Below are 20,983 nucleotides of genomic sequence, written 5' to 3'. Positions count from 1 at the left end.
GCCACCTGTAACATATAATGTCTTTTCTTGCAATGATCTGTGAGCCCAGGAGCAGTGTTTGTATGATATTGTCATTTCGGCAGCATCCCACAGGGTACAACCTTAATTACTTGCAGTCAGCTAGAGATGAGATCAGAGAGGCAGTACAGACACAGAACCTTTAACTCAATGTTCCATCTCCATGGTGATTGCCATTATTCAGACCTAAGGGGAGCCTCACCAGCTGACACTGCTGTTGTTGCACTCTATACTTCGAAATCCTTTCCCTTCTACTTAGATTCTACTGATGAGTCATTTTGTTTCACTGCGACCTTTTCTTACACTACCTGCTGTAACATCTTTTCCATGGATCTATGGTCCAGAGGTCTTGTGCTGGAATCCATCCCAGGAAAGTTTACCTTTTTACATTTTTCTTTAAAGGAGATCAAATCAAGAAATCAAAATGGTTGTGTCACTTTCAATTACATTGCTTGCTGTAGATTATTTTTTTAATGTGATCAGTAGCAAGTTGGGAAGCTGTTCTGAAAATGGTTAGGGTGGCAACTATCGATGTGACAGCTTTACCCAATAATGTCCAATAACGCTTTTGTTGAGTCATTGTAAAGATAAACTGCAGTCTTCTATATAGCCTTGTTAGAAAATGTTCCAAAAAAAAAAAAAAAATATATATATATAAATTTTTTTAAATATATATATACATATATATATATATATATATATATATATATATATATATATATATATATATATATATATATATATATATACATACATACAATTTCAGTTCCTTAAATTAGACAGTTTTAGTAACCAGCCTAAAGTTAGTTTAACCACTTGTTTACCCAGCCATTTTTTTTCTTCACATAATATTTTAAAATAGGCATTTTTTAACGGAAATTACCTTATTAAGTATTAAACCAAAAAGCAAAACATTTATTACATTGCGGCTTAACAGATGTAACTGCTGCAATTTGTTTTCTTTTTTAGGCTTTCTTTCTTCTATTGTCATTTGGTGAGCTAGCCAATAAGTCTGTTGTTTTACAACTAAACAAGCTCTCTTTCAAGTGTATCAGTTACAAGGATGAGACAAACCATTTACCACTGACAGGGGTGCTTTTATCCACTTGAAGACAAGGTCTTTTCTGGTACTTTTTGTTCCCATGTATTTTTTGCTATAAAATTTCTTAGAACCCCCCAAACATTATAGATATATAAATCTATCTATATATCTATATCTATATATCTATATATCTATATATCTATATATATATATATATATATATATATATATATATATATATATATATATATATAGATATATATAGATATATATATAGATATATCTATATCTATATCTATATATCTATATATATATATATATATATATATATATATATATATATATATATATATATATATATATACCATTTACCACTGACAGGGGTGTTTTTATCCACTTGAAGACAAGGTATTTTCTGGTACTTTTTGTTCCCATGTATTTTTTGCTATAAAATTTCTTAGAACCCCCAAACATTATCTATCTATCTATCTATCTATCTATATATATATATATATATATATATATATATATATATATATATATATATATATATATATTTAAAGCAGAGGCCCTAGAGAAAAAATGAACCAGATTTGCAATGTTTTATGCCACACATAATTTATGCAGCAGTTTTTCAAATGCCCTTTCTAAATTATAAAAGATGATGTTACAAAACAGATACCAAACATTTCACCAATATTGCGCTTGCCAATGTAACAACAACAAACGTTGTATATTTTACTATACATAGGTGACACTTTAAAAGCTTTTACAATTGCCACTTTAGATTTACACAAACAACAAAAACATAAGCACTCAATAGGCTGAGAAGAGAAAGCATATGTAGGAGTAGGTTCTGGTTAAAATTTCCATAAAGTACAAGCATGGGCTGATTGCTGGGCAAAGGAGAGTTGGTGACTGTAGAAGGCTGCAGGCTCTGATAAGAGCTAGAAGGAACTCTGTGGAAATGTACAACAAGAGGGAGAGGAGAGGAGAGCAGCGTCATCTAAGTGCAGTATACAAGATGTGTTTAATAGCAAAAGACAAATGCAAACTCACAAAATGGGCATAATAAACTGGCATGTAAAGGGTTCATCCACTCCTGTTTTAGGATGAGCAGTGGGGATCCGGGGAATCTTCCTTGTTTCTTGGCTGTGCTGGTGGCTCCCAGCACTTGTGGGTACACATTGTCTCTCAGAAAAAAGCCGCTGACTTCACTTCCGGGTAGACGGTGGAGTGGGATGTGCATGCATTCGAAGCATACGTACTTCTTCCTCAGGCAATGATTGCAAAAAGCTATGGTACTCAAAATTCTCTGCAAGCAATACTTATAAAGCTTTTATAGGTTAGTTCAGAGTTACCTGTGAATTATGACTCTAGAATTATTGTTCTCACTTCACTATTTGTGGTGGTACCTTTCATGTGCACCAAATATATATTTGAATAGACATAGAAATGTAGAAGATAGATAGTAGATCACTGGGAGAACACAGTGATTATTGCTAAACATAGGGATTATTGCTATACCAATCGATCAACTTAGATACAGTTAGCCAGCCCATACATGGTTCGAATCTCGGCCAGTTCCTGGTAAACCGGTTGAGATTCAAACCGTCTATGGGTGGCTTTAATCTATATAGAGGAAGCAAGATCGCCTTCCTCCTGCTGGTTACCACTCCTAGAATTCCATTTGCTTTTCCCACTGCCTGACCACACTGTTTGCTCATTTTGCAATCATCTGAAATACTCTAGATACTCCTAAATCTTTTCCTCTGTAGTGGATTCCTAAGAACTTTTGCAGCTCTCTAATTTAATTTAGTTTCTGTTGTAGTGCTTCTGTGTTTTTAGTAAAAACACTGACAGGAGGAGTAAGCAGGGAGAGGACCTCATCAGTTTCTTGCTGCCTATTGCATATTCACCAGTCGGTCTTGGAGAATGTTTTGACCAGGGTTCTTGACTAAGTTGTGATGGTGCTGCTCTGGTGGTTGTTCTTACTGTGCTGTATGCAAGGATAACTGGATCTCAAAACTAGGGATAGACCGATATGTTTTTTTCAGGACCGATACCGATATTTTGGTCACAACGTATCGGTATCGGCTGATATGGGCCAATATTTTGTACATTTAAAGTTTTGAAAAATAAAGACAATTTTTGACACAAATATGGTACTGAACATGTTAATTTTTGTTTAATGCACAATGGCTGGCTTGCTGGCACCCTGTGGTGGGTGGCTGGCTGGCTGGCACCCTGTGGTGGGTGGCTGGCTGGCACCCTGTGGTGGGTGGCTGGCTGGCTGGCACCCTGTGGTTGATAGCTGGCTGTCTGGCTGGCACCCTGTGGTGGGTGGCTGGCTGGCACCCTGTGGTAGGTGGGTGGCTGGCACAGGGGCTGTGGGTGGCTGGCTGGTACAGGGCCTGTAGGCGGATGGCTGGTACAGTGCCTGTGGCTGGCTCGTACAGGGCCTGTGGGTGGCTGGCTGGTACAGGGCCTGTGGGTGGCTGGCTGGCTCGCTGGTACAGTGCCTGTGGCTGGCTGGCTGGCTGGTACAGGGCCTGTGGATGTGGGTGGCTGGCTGGCACCGGGCTGCTGTGGGTGTATGGCTGTGATACACTCCTGCGAGACTAGTCCCGACTCCAGGCGAGGCTGTCCAAGGTGAGGAAGGCAGCCTAAGAAGGCAGAATGACATCACAAAAATATTGGCAATATCGGCCAGTTCCGGGGCCGATACCGATATATCGGGGAAAGTGCATATCAGCCCTTGATATATTGGTCTTGATAATAATCGGTCTATCCCTACTCAAAACTCTTCACAGCCTTAAAAATCATGTGAAAACAGTTGCCACATGTAGTTCAGCTATATACTGTATTTAGTTACCTGGTTAAAGTTTGTCTTTATGTGGCCTATTTAAAATGAATGATCATTGTGGTCGTACTGCTGATTAAAGAAAAATGTCTTTGTACAGCAGGATTCGGGAGTTCAAAGTTGGTGTAGCGCAATAAAAATGGAGGAGAACCTGGTCTTGTGACCTGTCAAAGTCACATGGCTGTGGCTTTCCACCAATCATGGAGCTCTCTCTACTCCGTTAAGCAACTAAACCTCCTTGGGCTCTGTTGGCTTTACATTATAGTCTGACTTTTATAAATAGGAAGGGCCTCAGTGTGCATAGGGAAGGGCAATATAATGAAGAGTGGATAGCAATATCTGCTTTTCTTTATAACTGAGCTTCTATGCTTTGTTTAGCTCAATTTATGTAACCACTTCAGCTCTGGAAGGTTCACCCCCCTTCATCACCAGGCCATTGTTTGCAATACAGCATTGCGTTATTTTAACTGACAATTGCGCAGCTGTGCAAAGCTGTATCCAAATAAAATGTATGTCCTTTTTTTCCTACAAATAGAGCTTTATTTTGGTGGTATTTGATCACCTCTGCGTTTTTTATTTTTTGTGCAATAAACAAAAAAAGACCGATAATTTTGAAAAAAAAAAGAATTTTTTTTTTTACTTTCTGCTATAAAACATACCACCCCCCCCCCCAAAAAAAAAAAATCGAATTTCTTCATTAATTTAGGCCAATATGTATTCTGCTATATATTTTTTGAAAAAAAAAAAAAAAAACCCAATAAGCGTATATTAATTGGTTTGCGCAAAAGTTATAGCGCTTACAAACTATGGGATATATTTTTGGATTTTTTATTTATTTATTTATTTATTACTAGTAATGGCAATGATTAGCGACTTATAGCCGGACTGAGATATTGCGGCGGAAAAAGCAGACACTTTTTGGGGACCAGTGACACTAATACAGTGATCAGTGCTAAAAATATGCACTGTCATAGTTAGTGAGGTTGAAAAAAGTCCATCCAGTTCAACCTACGACACTGTCTCTATACTAATGGCAGGGAAACATCAGGGGCGATCAAAGGGTTAAATGTGTTTCTAGGAGGTGCTTACTAACTGTGTGGGGGGTGCTTGTACTGTAGGAAGGCAGAGATCCATGTTCCTACTTAGCAGAAACACAGGATCACAGCCTTCCCTTGTCATAGAATGGCTATTTGCCTTGTTTATATAGGCAGATCGCCGTTCTGCCTGTCCCGCGAACGATCAGTGGGTCCCAGTGGACATTGCGTCCTCCGGACCCACTGATTTGCTCCCGCTGTGTCCAATCACAGCAGAAGCGAGTCGCCGGCGGCGTGGGTGAGCGCCCCAGACCTAGGAGTGCAGAATCACGCACATGTACATGATTCTGCTCAGTAAATGTACATGGGGCGGTCGGCATCTGGTTACCAGCATTGATGATGATATGATGTGGATGTTCTAGCATTTATGAATTGTTTGAAAACAGCATTGTTAGCCTCTGTGAACGACTGAACCACCCCCCTATCCTCCCATGTTTTAAATATGAGACGTTTCTGTAGTCTAAATTGGGAGCAGGTAGCCTAGCGTGTCATCACTGCTCCTCCGTTGATACACTGTACTGTTAATAAGCATTGTCACCCTAGGAAAGGAACACTGATACTAGCAGGATTATCAGGTAGAAATAAAGGATTAAAAAGTCGGAAAAAAGAAAACAATTTTAGCCACAACATCTAAAGACTTAAAGTGGAGTTCCACCCTAAAATTATACTTACCTCCATCTTCTCGCTCCGGGTCACCTGAAAAACAAATGGATAATCACAATTATTTTTTTTTTTTACTTACCTTGTTTAGAAGAAAATATACTTACCTTACTTCCTCTTCCTCCCCTCGGCGGCCACGGCGATTCGTCACTTCCTGGCATGCAATGATTCCTGGGAGCTGAACGTCATCGCTCTCAGGAAACAATGCGCCTGCACCGGCCCCGACGTCAGTTCCGGTGCAGGCTCCGTCATACCTTGCAAAACAGCTTCTGGGCATGCCCAGAAGCTGTGCAGGGATGACGCTGTGACACCGGAAGTGACGGCGGGGCTTGTGCAGTGAATCGTGGGACCGAAGAAGACGGAAGAGGACACAGAAGAGGATCGCGCTGGCTTCAAGCTGCCCACACCGGAGATGGCAGCGCTGGAGAATAAATTTTCAAGGTAAGTATTTCTTCTAAAAGGTAAGTGCAACCCGGGGCAGATCAGAGGCTAGCCATTGTGGAATGCACTAGCCCTGACTGTCCCGGGGGGTATTTTTATTATAAAAAACGTTCACTGGGTGGAACTCCGCTTTAAAAATCTTAATTATTTTACCTTTTGTTATTGGGTTTAGAAAGACTTTAAAGTAGGATTATAGTCCACCATTAAACATGTGTGCTACAGAGTGCTGTATTATAGAAGTACATTATAATTATATTATAATTATACATTATTATAAGTACACCTGTACTTTCTTTTAGTCCTCCTGAAAAGTACGACAAATGCATGTTGATCCTGCCAGTGAAGTCCACCTATTGCAGCTTCCTGAGATAGTGTGACAATGATGCTACACTACTGAATTCAGAGCAGTTTGGCCACTGTTATGTAGACTATACCTGTTTGCACTAAAGTGGGATGATAAAATGTTGAAGAAGGGGGAAGCTGTCAGCATTTTCACTGCTGATTCACATGTAGCAAGTCAGCCAACCCCTGGCCATTGCTTTCTGGATTGGCAGTACTGCCGCTGCTGCTGAAACCCTCCCACTGTGAGCTGCAGTGCCTGTGAGGGGGAGAGCATGAGACACAAATCAAGGAGGATTTGGCTCTGTCAGTGATGGCAAAGTACGTTTTTTTGTTTACCTTATGAGGCTTGCACTTAGTAAATGGGTTTGGTACTTGTTTAGATTACTAAGGAGCCTTTAGTTGTACTTATTTTTCACTTTTCTCACACTTATTCCAAAGCCTGAACTCTATGTGCTGCTTAAACATGACAACGACTTTCAGAAGAAAATAGGTAGGGGCTGTTCACTCCAGTTCTCTGTTCTCTCAATCATTTCACGATTTAGCACAGGCACATTATTGTTAACAAAATGTGCTGCTGAAGTAAGTCTTTATCTAGGTAGATATCTATGAGGCTCACAAAGGTGACCCAGCTTGGAGTAATTTCTACAGAATTACTTTTCATGAGTCGTTTAAATCTTTCTAGGTTTCCAATTTGCTTTCTGTTCATATTTATTTTATGTCTAAGGAGATTTTTGACCATTTACCTAAATTAGGTACATTCTGACCTCTGATGAAAATGCTGCTATTTATCAGACACAGAAGAGTATCCGAGGATTAAATGTTTGCAATATGATGTAATATCATTGAGTCACTATAATAGTTTTTTCAACCTTGTCATTTTCTGAAATTACTTATTCAAGTAATTTTAACCACTTGCCAACTGCGGGGCAGAGGCTCCCACAGGCGAAATCATGTACCTGTAAGTGATCGCCTCTTCCAGGTTTGTGGAGTGCACATGCGCCACCTGCGACCAGCTTGTTGAGTTGATGCTTGTTTGTCTTCTTATATCTCTCAGACATTCCATCGGTACAATCCCCATGTCTATGATCCTAGCTTTACCTTTCATTATTCTAGCCTTGCTGGTTTTTAATTGTAAAAACAACCAGACAGTAAATTGGCTTGATCCATTTGGTCAGTTTTGGAAATGATAGTCGGTTGTGTTGTAAATTTGGATACCTCTTCTTTTAAAGATAAACTAAACTGATTTTTTTTTTTCATTTGTAATTTTCACATTATTGGCTGTGTACTGTAAACTTTTGTTCTTTACCTGTCTGATTCTGTTGCAGTGTCCCTTATCCTTATTCTTTAAAGCGGAGTTCCACCCTAAAATTATACTTACCTCCATCTTCTTGCTCCGGGTCACCTGAAAAACAAATGGATAATCGCAATTTTTTATTTTTTTTTACTTACCTTGTTTAGAAGAAAATATACTCACCTTACTTCCTCTTCCTCCCCTCGGCGGCCACAGCGATTCATCACTTCATGGCTTGCAATGATTCCTGGGAGCTGAACGTCATCGCTCCCAGGAATCAATGCGCCTGCACTGGCCCCGACGTCAGTTCCGGTGCAGGCGCTGTCATACCTTGCTAAACAGCTTCTGGGCATGCCCAGAAGCTGTGCAGGGATGATGCTGCGGCACCGGAAGTGACGGCGGGGCCGGTGCAGTGCATCATGGGACCGAATGAAGATGGAAGAGGACACAGAAGAGGATCGCGCTGGCTTCAAGCTGCCCACACCTTAGATGGCAGCGCTGGACAATACATTTTCAAGGTAAGAATTTCTTCTAAAAGGTAAGTGCAACCCGGGACAGATCAGAGGCTATCCATTGTGGAATGTGCTAGCCCTGACTGTCCCGGGGGTATTTTTATTAAGAAAAACTTTCCCAGGGTGAAACTCCGCTTTAATAAAATATTTTTGGAACAAAAAAACATTTTTTTTTTCATGATTTGTTCTGAAATATCAAGTATACAATGCCTCTGTTTTTTTTTTTTTCTTTAAATTTCTTACCATTGTGTTCAGGTTTTGTTTGTTTGTTTGGCCTATGCACGCTTCCTATCATAGAAACATGAAAGATTGATGGCTAAGAGCCGGTTCACATTAGCGCGACACGACTCCTTACTACTTCGGGGGCGACTTGTGCATTACATTGCACCACGACTTCGGAGCGACTTGCAGGGACTTCACATAATGGAAGTCTATGCAAGTCTCTCCGAGGTCGCCATGAAATAGTACAGGACCCTTTTTCTAAATCGGAGCGACTTGTGTCGCTCCTATTAGAACGGGTCCTGTAGCGGTCAATGGACCGCGAGGGAGCCCGACTTGTCAGGCTGACAAGTCGCCTGACAAGTCGCGTTAGTGTGAATGGGCTCTAAGTGGTCCATTGAGTCTGCTGCATTTTTACATTTTTTTTATTTATACTTTTTTTGTCTGAGTATATATTTAGTTTGTCCCAAGCATGTGTGAATCTACTTACTGTTGACTGATGTACTACCTCTGGTTGGAGTCTATTCCAAGCATCAACTTCTCTATCAGTAAAATAATACTTTCTAATGTTAGTTTTGAGCTTTGCTTCTGCTAACTTGAAGTCATGTTCCTGTGTTCATGATCTTGAGTTAATGTTTAAAAAAACTACCCTCCTGATACTTGTTAACCCACTTGATGTATTTAAAGGTTTCAGTCATGTCCCTGTTTCCCTTCTTTCCTCTAGACTGTACATATTAAGTTCCTGAAGTCTCTCCTGATATGTATTATCTCTCATATTCCTCACCATTTGTGTTGCCCATCTCTGAACCTGTTTTATCTTATCAATATCTTTTTGTAAGTGAGGTCTCCAGTTGGCAGAGTTGTATAAAGTACTCGAAACCCATACTTGAGCAAAAGTACAAGTATTCGATCAAAAAGTGACTTGAGTAGAAGTACTAAAGTATTCAACATTTTTTGTACTTAAGTATTGCAAGTAGTTTTTTTTTTTAAATTTTGCTACCCAAGTACTGAAAGTAAAAGTACCAGTAGTTTTGAAAAAAAAATTGCTACTCAAGTACTGAAAGTAAAAGTACAAGTACTGTGTTATGTAGTTATTAAATAAAGAAGTCAAAAGTTTGAACATCATATTGTTTTTTTATTATTTCAAATGCAGCTTTTATTTATACATACAGTAGCATTTATTTTCGTATGCGCTGATAATAAACATGTTTTGAGCTTCATGAAACCTGCCATCTACTGTTCTGGCAGTGGTAATTTTTATAATTGTAACGAGTAACTATGCAGCACAAAAAAAAAAAAAAAATATTGGAGTAGAAGTATTGAAATCATCAAAAAAATGTAGTGAAGTAAAAGTGGAAGTAGGAGAAAAAAATTATACACTAGGAAAGTACAGATACCGCCTTACGGTACTTAAGTACAGTAGTGAAGTAGTTCTACTTAGTTACTATACATCTCTGACTGAACACAATATTCTAAATGAGGTCTAACTTAAGATCTATATTGGGAAATCAGGACCTCCTTCCCCCTTATGGTAACCCCTTTTGTAGCTTGCACAACTTTTTTTTTAATTAAATCATTATATGGAACTGTATCAAATGCTTTGTTGAAATCAAGAGAGGTTTGCTACAACCAGGTTTTCCCTCCACATACTGTAAGTGTTGTCCCCAGTGTTAATTCTAGTGATCCCATCTATGACTGATGTATCTAAAAAAAGGGTTTGCCTCCTTTCTAAATATATTTAGCCAGTTCCTTCTCTTTCTGTGTTCTGGAAGCACTGATAATGTGTTTGGTCCCATTTTGTGTAATTTATTACACTTTTCTATCAACTACACTTTCTTTTTCTAGAATTTGCTATATGCTGATTTTATTTCTTCTTTACTATCCTACTTACCTCTTTAGTGAACCATATTGTTTTTCTTCTTCCATTCATTACTACAAATTAGCTTGACATCTAATCTAGTTGTCTCAAGGATGGTAGGCTTTAACCCCCTTAGCGGTATCCCCGAGTGTGACTCTGGGTGGATTTTTTATGCTAGGATCGGTATCCCCGAGTCATGCTAGGGGTAGATGTGCAGAGCGTGCAGCGGTGTCTTACCTTCTCCTGGCGATCCAGCGATGATCTCCCATTGCTGTGATCGCCAGCCGAGAACCCCAACGCTCGTCCGTCGGTCTGATGACTTCCTAGTTCCGTTCCCTGCAGCAGCAATGGTGCATGGGAACGGAACTGGGAGGGAAATTCAAATGTTGCACAAAACACAAACTCATAACATTTATATATATATATATATATATATATATATATATATATATATATATATATATATATATATACATACACATATGCACATATATACATACATATACACACACACATATATATATATATATATATATATATATATATATATATATACACATATGCACATATATACATATATATATATATATATATATATATATATATATATATATATATAATTTTTTTTTAATATAAGTATATATATATATATATATATATCACACACATTATACTACTTCTGTATATGATTTTATGATCTTGTTTTAATATCAAACCAAAGACATTACTAGAACCCAAAGTTTCTACCGTCTCAGCATTGGACAACAGATCCCCATTTGCCAGTACTAGGTCTAGAATATGATCTCCTCAGGTTGGGCTTTTTACTAGCTGTATCAGAGAAACCCCCCCCCCCCCCCCCCCATAGCCACCACTGCATCCTTGCTGTATTGGACTACACATCTACACAATCAATCCTTCACTGATGGATCCACCACTCAACAGTTGGACTATACAATTGATTCTACGCTGAAGTACATTGATGCTACTACGGTAGAGTGAGCAGTGTCATTATTTCTGGTCAAATGTTCTGCTCTCTGTGTATTACAATTCTCATAGAGCTGAACATGTCTGCACAAACATGTGAAGTCCATCTCGGGGGTAGGCAGGAAAGGGTGGCTATGTTGACATATGCAAGGCATGCATGGAAATTAATGTAGTCACCCTGGACCAGGAAGTCTTAGAACAACAAAAAGCTTGCATTTGAGAGATGAAACAAAGGGAGAGAGCAATAGAAGGTACATTCAACTTATATTTAGACGTATTGCATTGATTTGAGTTCATAAATATGAGTTTAATGTCACTTTACGAAATATGAGTTTAATGTCACTTTACGCTTTGGAACTTTGAAGTTAAACTGTGTCTACATCCACCAAGAAAGCCTCCCTCTCTCTGTATTATGGGGGGGGAAGAGCTGTTCTGTGGTTCACAGAGAAAGCTGGGAACACAGCTAAATCAGAACAGTGCAGCAGAAGCACTGTATGTCATCAGCTCACAAGATTTCTGGCAATATAAAAAGGTATTCTTTTGCACTTCTTGGGTGGAAATAAGAAAACACTTGCAGCTGAATATTTATCAGATCAAAAAGGGCAAGTAAAAGGAATGGGGGTTTAATTATACTTTACCAAGTATTGTAGCGTATAATATTCTGAAACAGTAAACTAAATGTGGACCTTGTTGTCTGGTCCTTTTGAGTAGGATTTCGGTAATCTGATATGGCATAGAGTCTTTTTCTGACTAAACCTCTGACTTTGTTATTGGTAAAGCCATCTGCTACTTGTCTTATATTTCATAGATGACGTGCTTCAAAATAAATGTCCCTTTTTGCATGAATCCTCTTTCAGCCAGATACATTTTACAGCATTGAATTCTACATTTTTCGAGCTGAGCTCTAGATATGATTTTAATTGCATAGTTAAATTAGTCCAGCTTGGATCAATGAAAATAGGCATATATCATATCTGAGTGATTGACATGAAAGCAGCAAATCACTATTGTAGTTACTGCTACTACAGTAATAGCAGTGATCTTCCAGGTGCTGTGCCGAGTGACTTTCCTTCTGCTCAGTATTGCCACTATTCATAGAACACATTCTATTTTTTCCCACAAATACAAGGCATTCTCTGACTGGATTGCAGTGGAGATCATGATGACTCCACCCTGCACCTCTAACCTTGTGCAATCAGAGAATGTCTTGTAGTCATACTAGGAGTTCTGTGAATGTTGGCAATGCTAAGTGAGCAACTGTTACTATGTTACTTTTGTTACCCGAAAGCTATATTTTGAGATTTATGGTATCTCATATACGATTTGGGTTAAATGAGAGTTCTTTGACCATAAGTGAAAGCTTTAATACATCAACAGAAATGTATTGGTAAATAGAAAGGAGGCCTAAATGAATACACAGCAATCTATCTCTAGTACAACACAATGGAAAATAATCATAGGATAACTGAACAAATATAGAGTACTAGACATTAAGCCCGTTAAATTAAGGGGCGCTAGAACATAGAGTCGCTCGCCCGCCGCCACTTGTAAGGGCTGCTGCCACTTAGCAGTAAGTCCACGTGAGCGTGCACCTGCCGCGTGGCCAGCGCACACCCGCTGCTTCAACAATTTCCCCCGTCCGCCCGAAGTCTCTGCACACCAAGTCCCAACGGCTGTCCATGGGGCACATGCGCAGTAGCGCAATCCCACGGACACAGGGACTGGACGCAGAGACACGCCGCGGCAAACTGTGGGTGTGGCCAATTGCTTAGCAGTGGGAGGGGATTAAGGGATAGGGTAAACAAAACCCAGCCTTCCTAGTACTCATAAAATATGCTTTGATTGCTCAGCCTACCTTAAAAAAGAACGTCATAAAAATAGTCAGAGACTGCATAGCAACCAGACTTTGGTGAGAAGTATATAATGTACATTATTGTGTATATAGTGAAGGAGAGTGTAATGTACAGAATGCAGGAGACAGGAGTATGTAATGTACAGAATGCAGGAGACAGGAGTATATAATGTACAGAATGCAGGAGACAGGAGTATGTAATGTACAGAATGCCGGAGACAGGAGTATGTAATGTATAGAATGCAGGAGACAGGAGTATGTAATGTACAGAGTACATGGGACAGGAGTGTGTAATGTACAGAATGCAGGGGTCGGACTCTGCACCATCCACCCCCCAGCTCTATCCACCTCAAATGCCCATCCAAGCTCCATCCACCCCCCCCCCCAGCTCTATACACCCCAAATTCCCACCCCAGCTCCATCCACCCCCCCAGCTCTATACAACCCAAATGCCCACCCCAGCTCCATACCCCCCCTGGCTAAATGTCGCCGCCAGGTCCATCCACCTCCCCAACTACATCACTCCCCCAGCTCTATCCACCCCAAATGCCCACCCCAGCTCCACACAACCCCCCGGTCCATCCACCCCCCCAGCTACATCCCTCCCCCAGCTACATCCACCCCAAATGCCCACCCCAGCTCCATACACCCCCCTGGCTAAATCCCTCCCCCAGGTCCATCCATCCCCCCAGGTCCATCCACCCCCCTCAGCTCCAAACAACCCCCCCAGCTACATCCACCCCAAATGCCCACCCAAGCTCCATACACCCCCCGGCTAAATCCCTCCCCCAGGTCCATCCATCCCCCCAGGTCCATACAACCCCCCGGCTGAATCCCTCCCCCAGGTCCATCCACCCCCCCAGGTCCATCCACCCCAGCTCCATACAACCCCCCTGGCTAAATGATCCCTCCCCCAGGTCCATCCACCCCCCCAGCTACATCCATCCCAGCTCCATAAACCCCCCCCCGGATAAATCCCTCCCCCAGGTCCATCCACCCCCCCTAGCAACATTCACCCTCTTCCCATGAAATGTCAGACCTCAGATCAGAGGACCGTTGTGGCAGCTCGCTCCCCGGCTCCTCCTCTGTGTACAGGAAAACACAGGAAGGAGGAGGGGTGGGCTCAGTGCACTCCGCTCTCTCTCTCTCTGCATGTTACAGGCAGATGAGAAGAGAGAGCGGCTGATATATTGCTCGCGGCGGTGCGGCTTCCTTCCATACCGGAGCGGTGCAGCTTCCTTCCATACCTGAGCCGCGCTCTTCCCGCCACCGAGGTGGAGTACTTCTCCTTCCCCAGCTGGATGATGGAGTAGGTGCCAATCCTGAGGAGGATGCTGAAAGGTGCGCGGGGATCCGCTCCTGTACACGCCCACCCAGCGCCGGCCGGCCGCCCGAAGTCTCTCTGCGTGCCAACGGCTGTCCGTGGGGCACATGCGCAGTAGCGCAATCCCACGGACACAGGGAAACTGGACGCAGAGACACTTGCATTTTATTAATATAGATGATACTCAAAACATGAAGATACTAACAGACAAACAGACAACACATAGGACAGCCATTTAGATATAAATGCAACAGGTAGATTCCATAGTTACCATGCTCACGAGAGCTTCCTTCTAGTCTGCGAATTCAGAGCGTTTTTCTCCTTCCAGCCTTACCTAATATCTTCTAGATTGTAATCTCTAACAAGCAGGGCCCTCTAGTTCCTCCTGTTTTGAACTGTATTGTAATTGTATTGTCTTCCCTCACATTGTAAAGCACTGTGTAAACTGTTGGCGCTATATAAATCCTGTATAATAATAATAATATATACCTAACTCTCAGAGACTTGCTTAGGGCCATACTGATTGGTGAAGCTGTCTTACCCCTCTCCTCCCTCCGGGCGTATCTCATTCAGGATTGGACAATTTACCCATCCCCTATATTTAGCATAACCCAGCCCCTTGCTAGCACCTCCTCTCTGTTGGAGGGAGAATTTAATTATGCTGGCTGACCTCCTTTTGAATTGGGGCTTTAGATATGCAAGGTCATATCCTAGGCAAGTTGTCCATTAGTCAACAGAGGGCCATCTTCATTGCATAACTAAAGAGAGCGTCTTTGAAGTAGAGGCAGAGATAACGAAGGAAGTGACACGGCCTGTTATCAATTATTATCTCAGTCCCGTATGGTCTGTGAAAAGGAACTTCATTACGGTGTTGTACTACCTTGCATACCAGTTTATGTATTTACGTGTAAATAGCAGACACCTCCCTGTTAGCCCAAGCTGACCTTCTTGCACTTCAAACAGACTTGCCAAATCAATTACTAACTCCTGCAGACTGGTTTCACACATCTTAACTTCACATAATTTTATATCAACTATTAATTGAAATCAAAACCCAATATCTCATAAATATATATATATATATATATATATATATATATATATATATATATATATACATACATACACACATATCTATTTACAGTTGCTAATGGAGATTACACATAAACTCCTCATAAGGCAACACTATGCAGAAAGGAAGCCACTCAGCACAGGACCTGGAAAATTGTTGCTCTCTTTGTAATAGCTGACTGCTACAGTGATTTGCAGCTTCCACAGAGATCGGTCAGGTGTGAGAAAGGCGTATTTACATTAATCCAAGCTAAACCAATGTAATTGGACAATAAAAATCAAACCTAGAATTTAGCTTTATACAAAGTGAACTGTCTGTTTTAACAAAACTGTCATGTTATATTGAGATTGGTTAAATGTTCTCCTAAAATACTAATTTTATTGCTATTACATTTATTACTATTTCATATATATATATTTATACCATGCATACATTGCACACAACAGATTATTTGTACATCTAAAGAATCTCTTCTAAATAGGTAATTAACCAAAAATACATTTATGAGGCTTTCAAGGGTGACCCAGCTTGAAGTATTTTCTACAGAATTACGTTTGAGTCATTAAAATCTTTTTAGTATTCTGATTTGCTTTATGTTCATATTTATTTTATGTCTAAGGAGATTTCTGACCATTTATCTAAATTACGTACAACCCGGCCATTATACACAACAGATTATTTGTACATCTAAGGTAACTAAATAATTAACCAAAATGAAAAGTGCCTGGATCCATTGATCACTCTGATATGCAGATCTCATCCTGCTTTAGGCATTCTTTTATCATATGCTCAGTTTGAATTACACAGGTTTATATTATGTTTACTTTATAGCTAAGAGGCATCATTAGTACGTTTAGGAAAATGGTTTGTTGTCTATAGTTATAGATGTAAATGCTTCTCCTATAAACATCAATGTGGAAAATATGAGAACGATCAATTTCTACTCCTAGCAATTATTCAGAAGCAATATTGGAAGCACAATTAAAGTACTATAGGTCCATTTCCTAGATCTAGCCTAATAAATAAGTGTAGCCTAATGACATGACTTCCAGTAAGTCTAGAAGCAAGATTAAAATCACCTGTGTAGATTAGCCCTAAGCCCCGTTCACATCGGACCAATTTGAAATGCAATTTGACATGTCAAATCGCATGCCATATTGCCTCCTATTGCCCTCAACGGCACTGTCCGAATTGGTGCAGCGCCGACTTTGCGACACCGCACCAATTCCCAAAAGTAGTTCCTGCACTACTTTTGGTGACTTCGGGGGCAATTTAAATAGACATCTGTGCATGAACCCGCACAGATGTCTTTAAAATCGCCCCCGAACTCGCACTGAAATTGCAGCAGAAAGTGCCCGTATTTCAATGTTTGTGTATCCCTCTCTGTTCAACTGTTAGACTGTTAGACTGGATAATGGCCAATGGATGCAGTGATGAATAATGTATTCTGATTGGGGGGAGGGGGGGGAGTCCCCGCTTTTAGAATAAAATAGACCCCTTTTCTACATCACTTGTGTGAATGCAGGAATCTTTCAGGTCTTTTTTCATTCAACCCACTGGTTGACTGAAAGAAAACTGTCCTCGTTTACCCAGCTTAAGGCTGAGTTCACACTGTTGCACTGCGGATGCACAAGCATTAGCATGCAAAATACTGTAATGCGCAATAAGTGTTCTGTTTGTTGATGCACCATTCATTCTTCATAGCACACCAATGCATCTTGCCAATGCTTGTGCATTGCAACACACCACAAACCATTCTAAGGCACTATTGTTTATGTACCTTTTTAGTAGATTAGGCAGAATGGGCTGCCATGACATGTGTTCACATTGATGCATCACAATAGTCTGAACCCAGCTTTGCATATCTAAGACGAGTCAAATGTGCATTTATACTTTAATTTTGTGCAATAACTCTCTAAAATTTTGATGAGGTTTTCTGAAAAAAGTTTATAAAAACTAATGTTTCTATGTTTTCTATTTCAGCAGCTCTAGAAGTTACAATAGTTCCCGAACAAGGAGAAATAGGCCTGGAGGAATCTAAATTCTTCTTATGTCAAGGTACGTTTCTTCAAAATGGATTCAGCCCATGAGATAAGACATAACAGCGTCATGTACCTGTAAAGAGGAGACTGTATGCCTACCCGTCCTGCTGCCTGTACCACCAGTCACCAGATTGATGAAGAGAAAGCTAAGACTGAAGTCTTCTCAGGTACCTCCAGATGTGTCAATCTCTTTGTCCCCAGCTGTGTGCAATGGCGTCTCTACTATGTCCTGTAATGACATAGGGTACTGCAGGAGGAGCCACTGAGTGCAGTAAGGAGCACAGGAGATTGACCCAGTTTTGGAAGTGTCAGTTCCAGAAGAGGCATCAATCGTGTTTTAACAGTGTGGGCAGGTGAAGGTATTGACGCTTTTTATTACACGTACAGCTGTATTTTAATATTTTACTTTTTTAATAACTTTAACTTATATTGTATGCAAAGTATATCATGTCTAAGATATCCAGGGAAGAATTGCTATTTTTCATTTTTTCCAATTTTTCAAATTTTATTTGGTATTTTTAACCCCAATCCTAGTGGAGAGGAATTAGGTTACAAAATGGAAAAAACAATGTAGGGACCTGTTAATTGGAAATTCTTTCACAAACCTCCAGCAGCTAGATCTGCCTGTGCAGAGATTGTGAGAAATACTTATTGCATGAATTAAAGCATTATAGCATTCATATATCAAAGGTGTTTTTTCTAAGCTTTACGCAGATTCTCTTTCCTTTTTATTATTATGTATTATACAAGATTTATAAGGAGCCAACAGTTTGCACAGCGCTTAAAGCGATAGTATACTCAGCTATTTGACTTTTACCTACAGGTAAGCCTATAATAAGGCTTACCTCTAGGTACAATTAATATCCCCTAAACCTGCACGGTTTAGGAGATATTTGCCCTGCATTCAGCCGCTGACTTCAGCGGCGCATGCGCTCTGAAGGTCCGGCGGACCTTCAGAGCTACTTGCTGGTCTTTGCTGGAAAGTGAAACTCCCATGCGCATGGAGTGACGTCATCGCAGCTCTGGCCACTGAACCAGAGTCAGCAGAACCAGGAAGAGACGCCGAGGCAACATGACAGCACCCTTAGCGTTGTCCAGGCGACCGTGTAGGGGCTTCATTTTAAGGTAAGTATTTCATATGCCTTTGTCTTGCAGGTTTTTTTTTTTTTTCTTTTTTTTTTTACTGAGTATACAACCGCTTTAACAAAATGAAGGCAGACATTGCAGTTACAATACAATTTGGTCTCTTGGTTCTAGTTTATTTTGGCCAAAATGTAACATTCCATTCTGTTGCTATTTCTTGTTTTAACATTGACATGGAATCTCTGCAATAAATTACAGTTAACCTGTATTCACAATATCAGTAAAGCCGCTAACTGTTTTTTCCTTGTATCTTTTTCTCTGTTCTGTATCTTAGTAACTGGTGAGGCTTCTGAAATCTACTGGGAATCACCTACTGGAGAAAGGCTGAACAGCCAACAGCAGATCTCAGTAATGAAAAGTGATGACTATTCATCCACTCTTACTATATACAATGCCAGCATTCAAGATGCCGGGACCTACAAATGTATCGCTACTGGTCCAGAAGGACGGGCAGAAAGCACTGTTAAACTTCAGATTTATCGTAAGCTCTTCAAATATATATTCATGGACCAACTGCTAGTCACTATTATAAAGATGCAAAATTTTTCACAAATAGTTATGTTGCTGTATTTTTTAGTTTAAGCAATTTATGCCCTCCAGAACATTCTGGTGCAATTTATAGGAGCATATTCACTAATCATTCACTGACTATTCACTCCTGGGATTTATTTCTATAACTATAAAGTGCATTTAGTAACTAGAGTCACCCCTCATTTGGCAGACTGAGTCATATCTTTATCACATTTTAATTTAGCATTTTTCAATAGGAAAGCTCGTTCTCAGTATTTACTGTATTTTATAGCCCAGTTTTACAGTCCTAATATGTTTCTATGGAAAGGTTTATACACTGCTCTTTTTTGCATTCACCATATTCAGAAGGGAGAATTGCAGTTTTTTTTTGTTTTCAGCGTTTCTCCATTAATAACTATGGAAGAGTTGTTCCACTCTATCGATTTTCACCACTTTCACCAGACATTCACCACTCTGTTTATTTTTCTCATGCACATATGCCAATATTTACCCCTTGCATCTGCTGCTGAGGAAGAATATGGCTTCCAAAATGTGAAGGTTCAGCACCAGCTAATGGCAGCTAATGTGTGGTGGTACCTTCTTCTCTCTCTCTTTCCCTCTCTCTCCATAAAACATATTTATGTGATTCAACATATATACACACACACAGTATCTCACAATACCTCAACACATAGCCATTAATGTCAACAAAATGGCAACAAAAGTGAGTACACCCTTAAGTGAATTTGTCCAAAGTGTCAATATTTTGTGTGGCCACCATTATTTTCCAGTACTGCCTTAACCCTCTTGGGCATGGAGTTCACCAGAGCTTCACAAGTTGCCACTGGAGTCCTCTTCCACTCCTCCATGATGACATCATGGAGCTGGTGGATGTTAGACACCTTGCGCTCCTCCACCTTCCGTTTTGAGGATGCCCCACAGAGGCTCAATAGGGTTTGGGTCTGGAGACATGCTTGGGCAGTCCATCACCTTTACCCTCAGCTTCTTAACAAGGCAGTGGTCATCTTGGAGGTGTGTTTGGGGTCAATATCATGTTGGAATACTGCCTTGCGGCCCAGTTTCCCAAGGGAGGGGATCATGCTCTGCTTCAGTATGCCACAGTACATGTTGGCATTCATGGTACCCTTAATGAACTGTAGCTCCCCAGTGTGGGCAGCACTCATGCAGCCCCAGACCATGACACTCCCATCATCATGCTTGAAGGTAGGCAACACACATTTGTCTTTGTACTCCTCACCTGGGTGCCGCCACACACACTTGCCACCATCTGAACCAAATAAGTTTATCTTGGTCTCATCAGACCACAGGACATGGTTCCAGCAATCCATGTCCTTAGTCTGATTGTCTTCAGCAAACTGTTTGTAGGCTTTCTTATGCATCATCTTAAGAAGAGCTTCTGGGACGACAGCCATGCAGACCAATTTGATGCAGTGTGCGGCGTATGGTCTGAGCACTGACAGGCTGACCCTCCACCCCTTCAACCTTTGCAGCAATTCTGGCAGCACTCATACATCTATTTCCCAAAGACAACCTCTGGATTTGACACTGAGCACATGCACTCAACCTCTTTGGTTGACCATGGTGAGGCTTGTTCTGAGTGGAACCTGTCCTGTTAAACCGCTGTATGGTCTTGGCCACCGTGCTGCAGCTCAGTTTCAGGGTCTTGGCAATCTTCTTATAGCCTAGGCCATCTTT

At 40.7% G+C, this 20,983-nt stretch overlaps 1 protein-coding gene across 5 annotated transcripts in view; it reads left to right on the top strand.

Annotated features, from left to right (window-relative positions):
• The window catches only part of NCAM1 (neural cell adhesion molecule 1), a 507,520-nt gene that overhangs the window by 319,063 nt on the left and 167,474 nt on the right, over nucleotides 1–20,983 (top strand). For 4 of the 5 annotated variants that reach the window (XM_082273678.1, XM_082273680.1, XM_082273681.1 and 1 more), the window contains exons 2-3: nucleotides 17,556–17,630; nucleotides 19,032–19,238. In XM_082273678.1, coding sequence (XP_082129804.1) covers nucleotides 17,556–17,630; nucleotides 19,032–19,238 — 282 coding nt within the window. The remainder of the gene's footprint in view (nucleotides 1–17,555; nucleotides 17,631–19,031; nucleotides 19,239–20,983) is intronic. The other variant, XM_082273679.1, reaches the window with a different exon arrangement.

The sequence above is a fragment of the Pelophylax lessonae genome (genome assembly GCF_965119305.1).
Source record: "Pelophylax lessonae genome assembly, chromosome: 12".
Lineage (NCBI taxonomy): Eukaryota > Metazoa > Chordata > Amphibia > Anura > Ranidae > Pelophylax > Pelophylax lessonae.
This window is presented reverse-complemented; position numbering and strand designations above follow the sequence as displayed.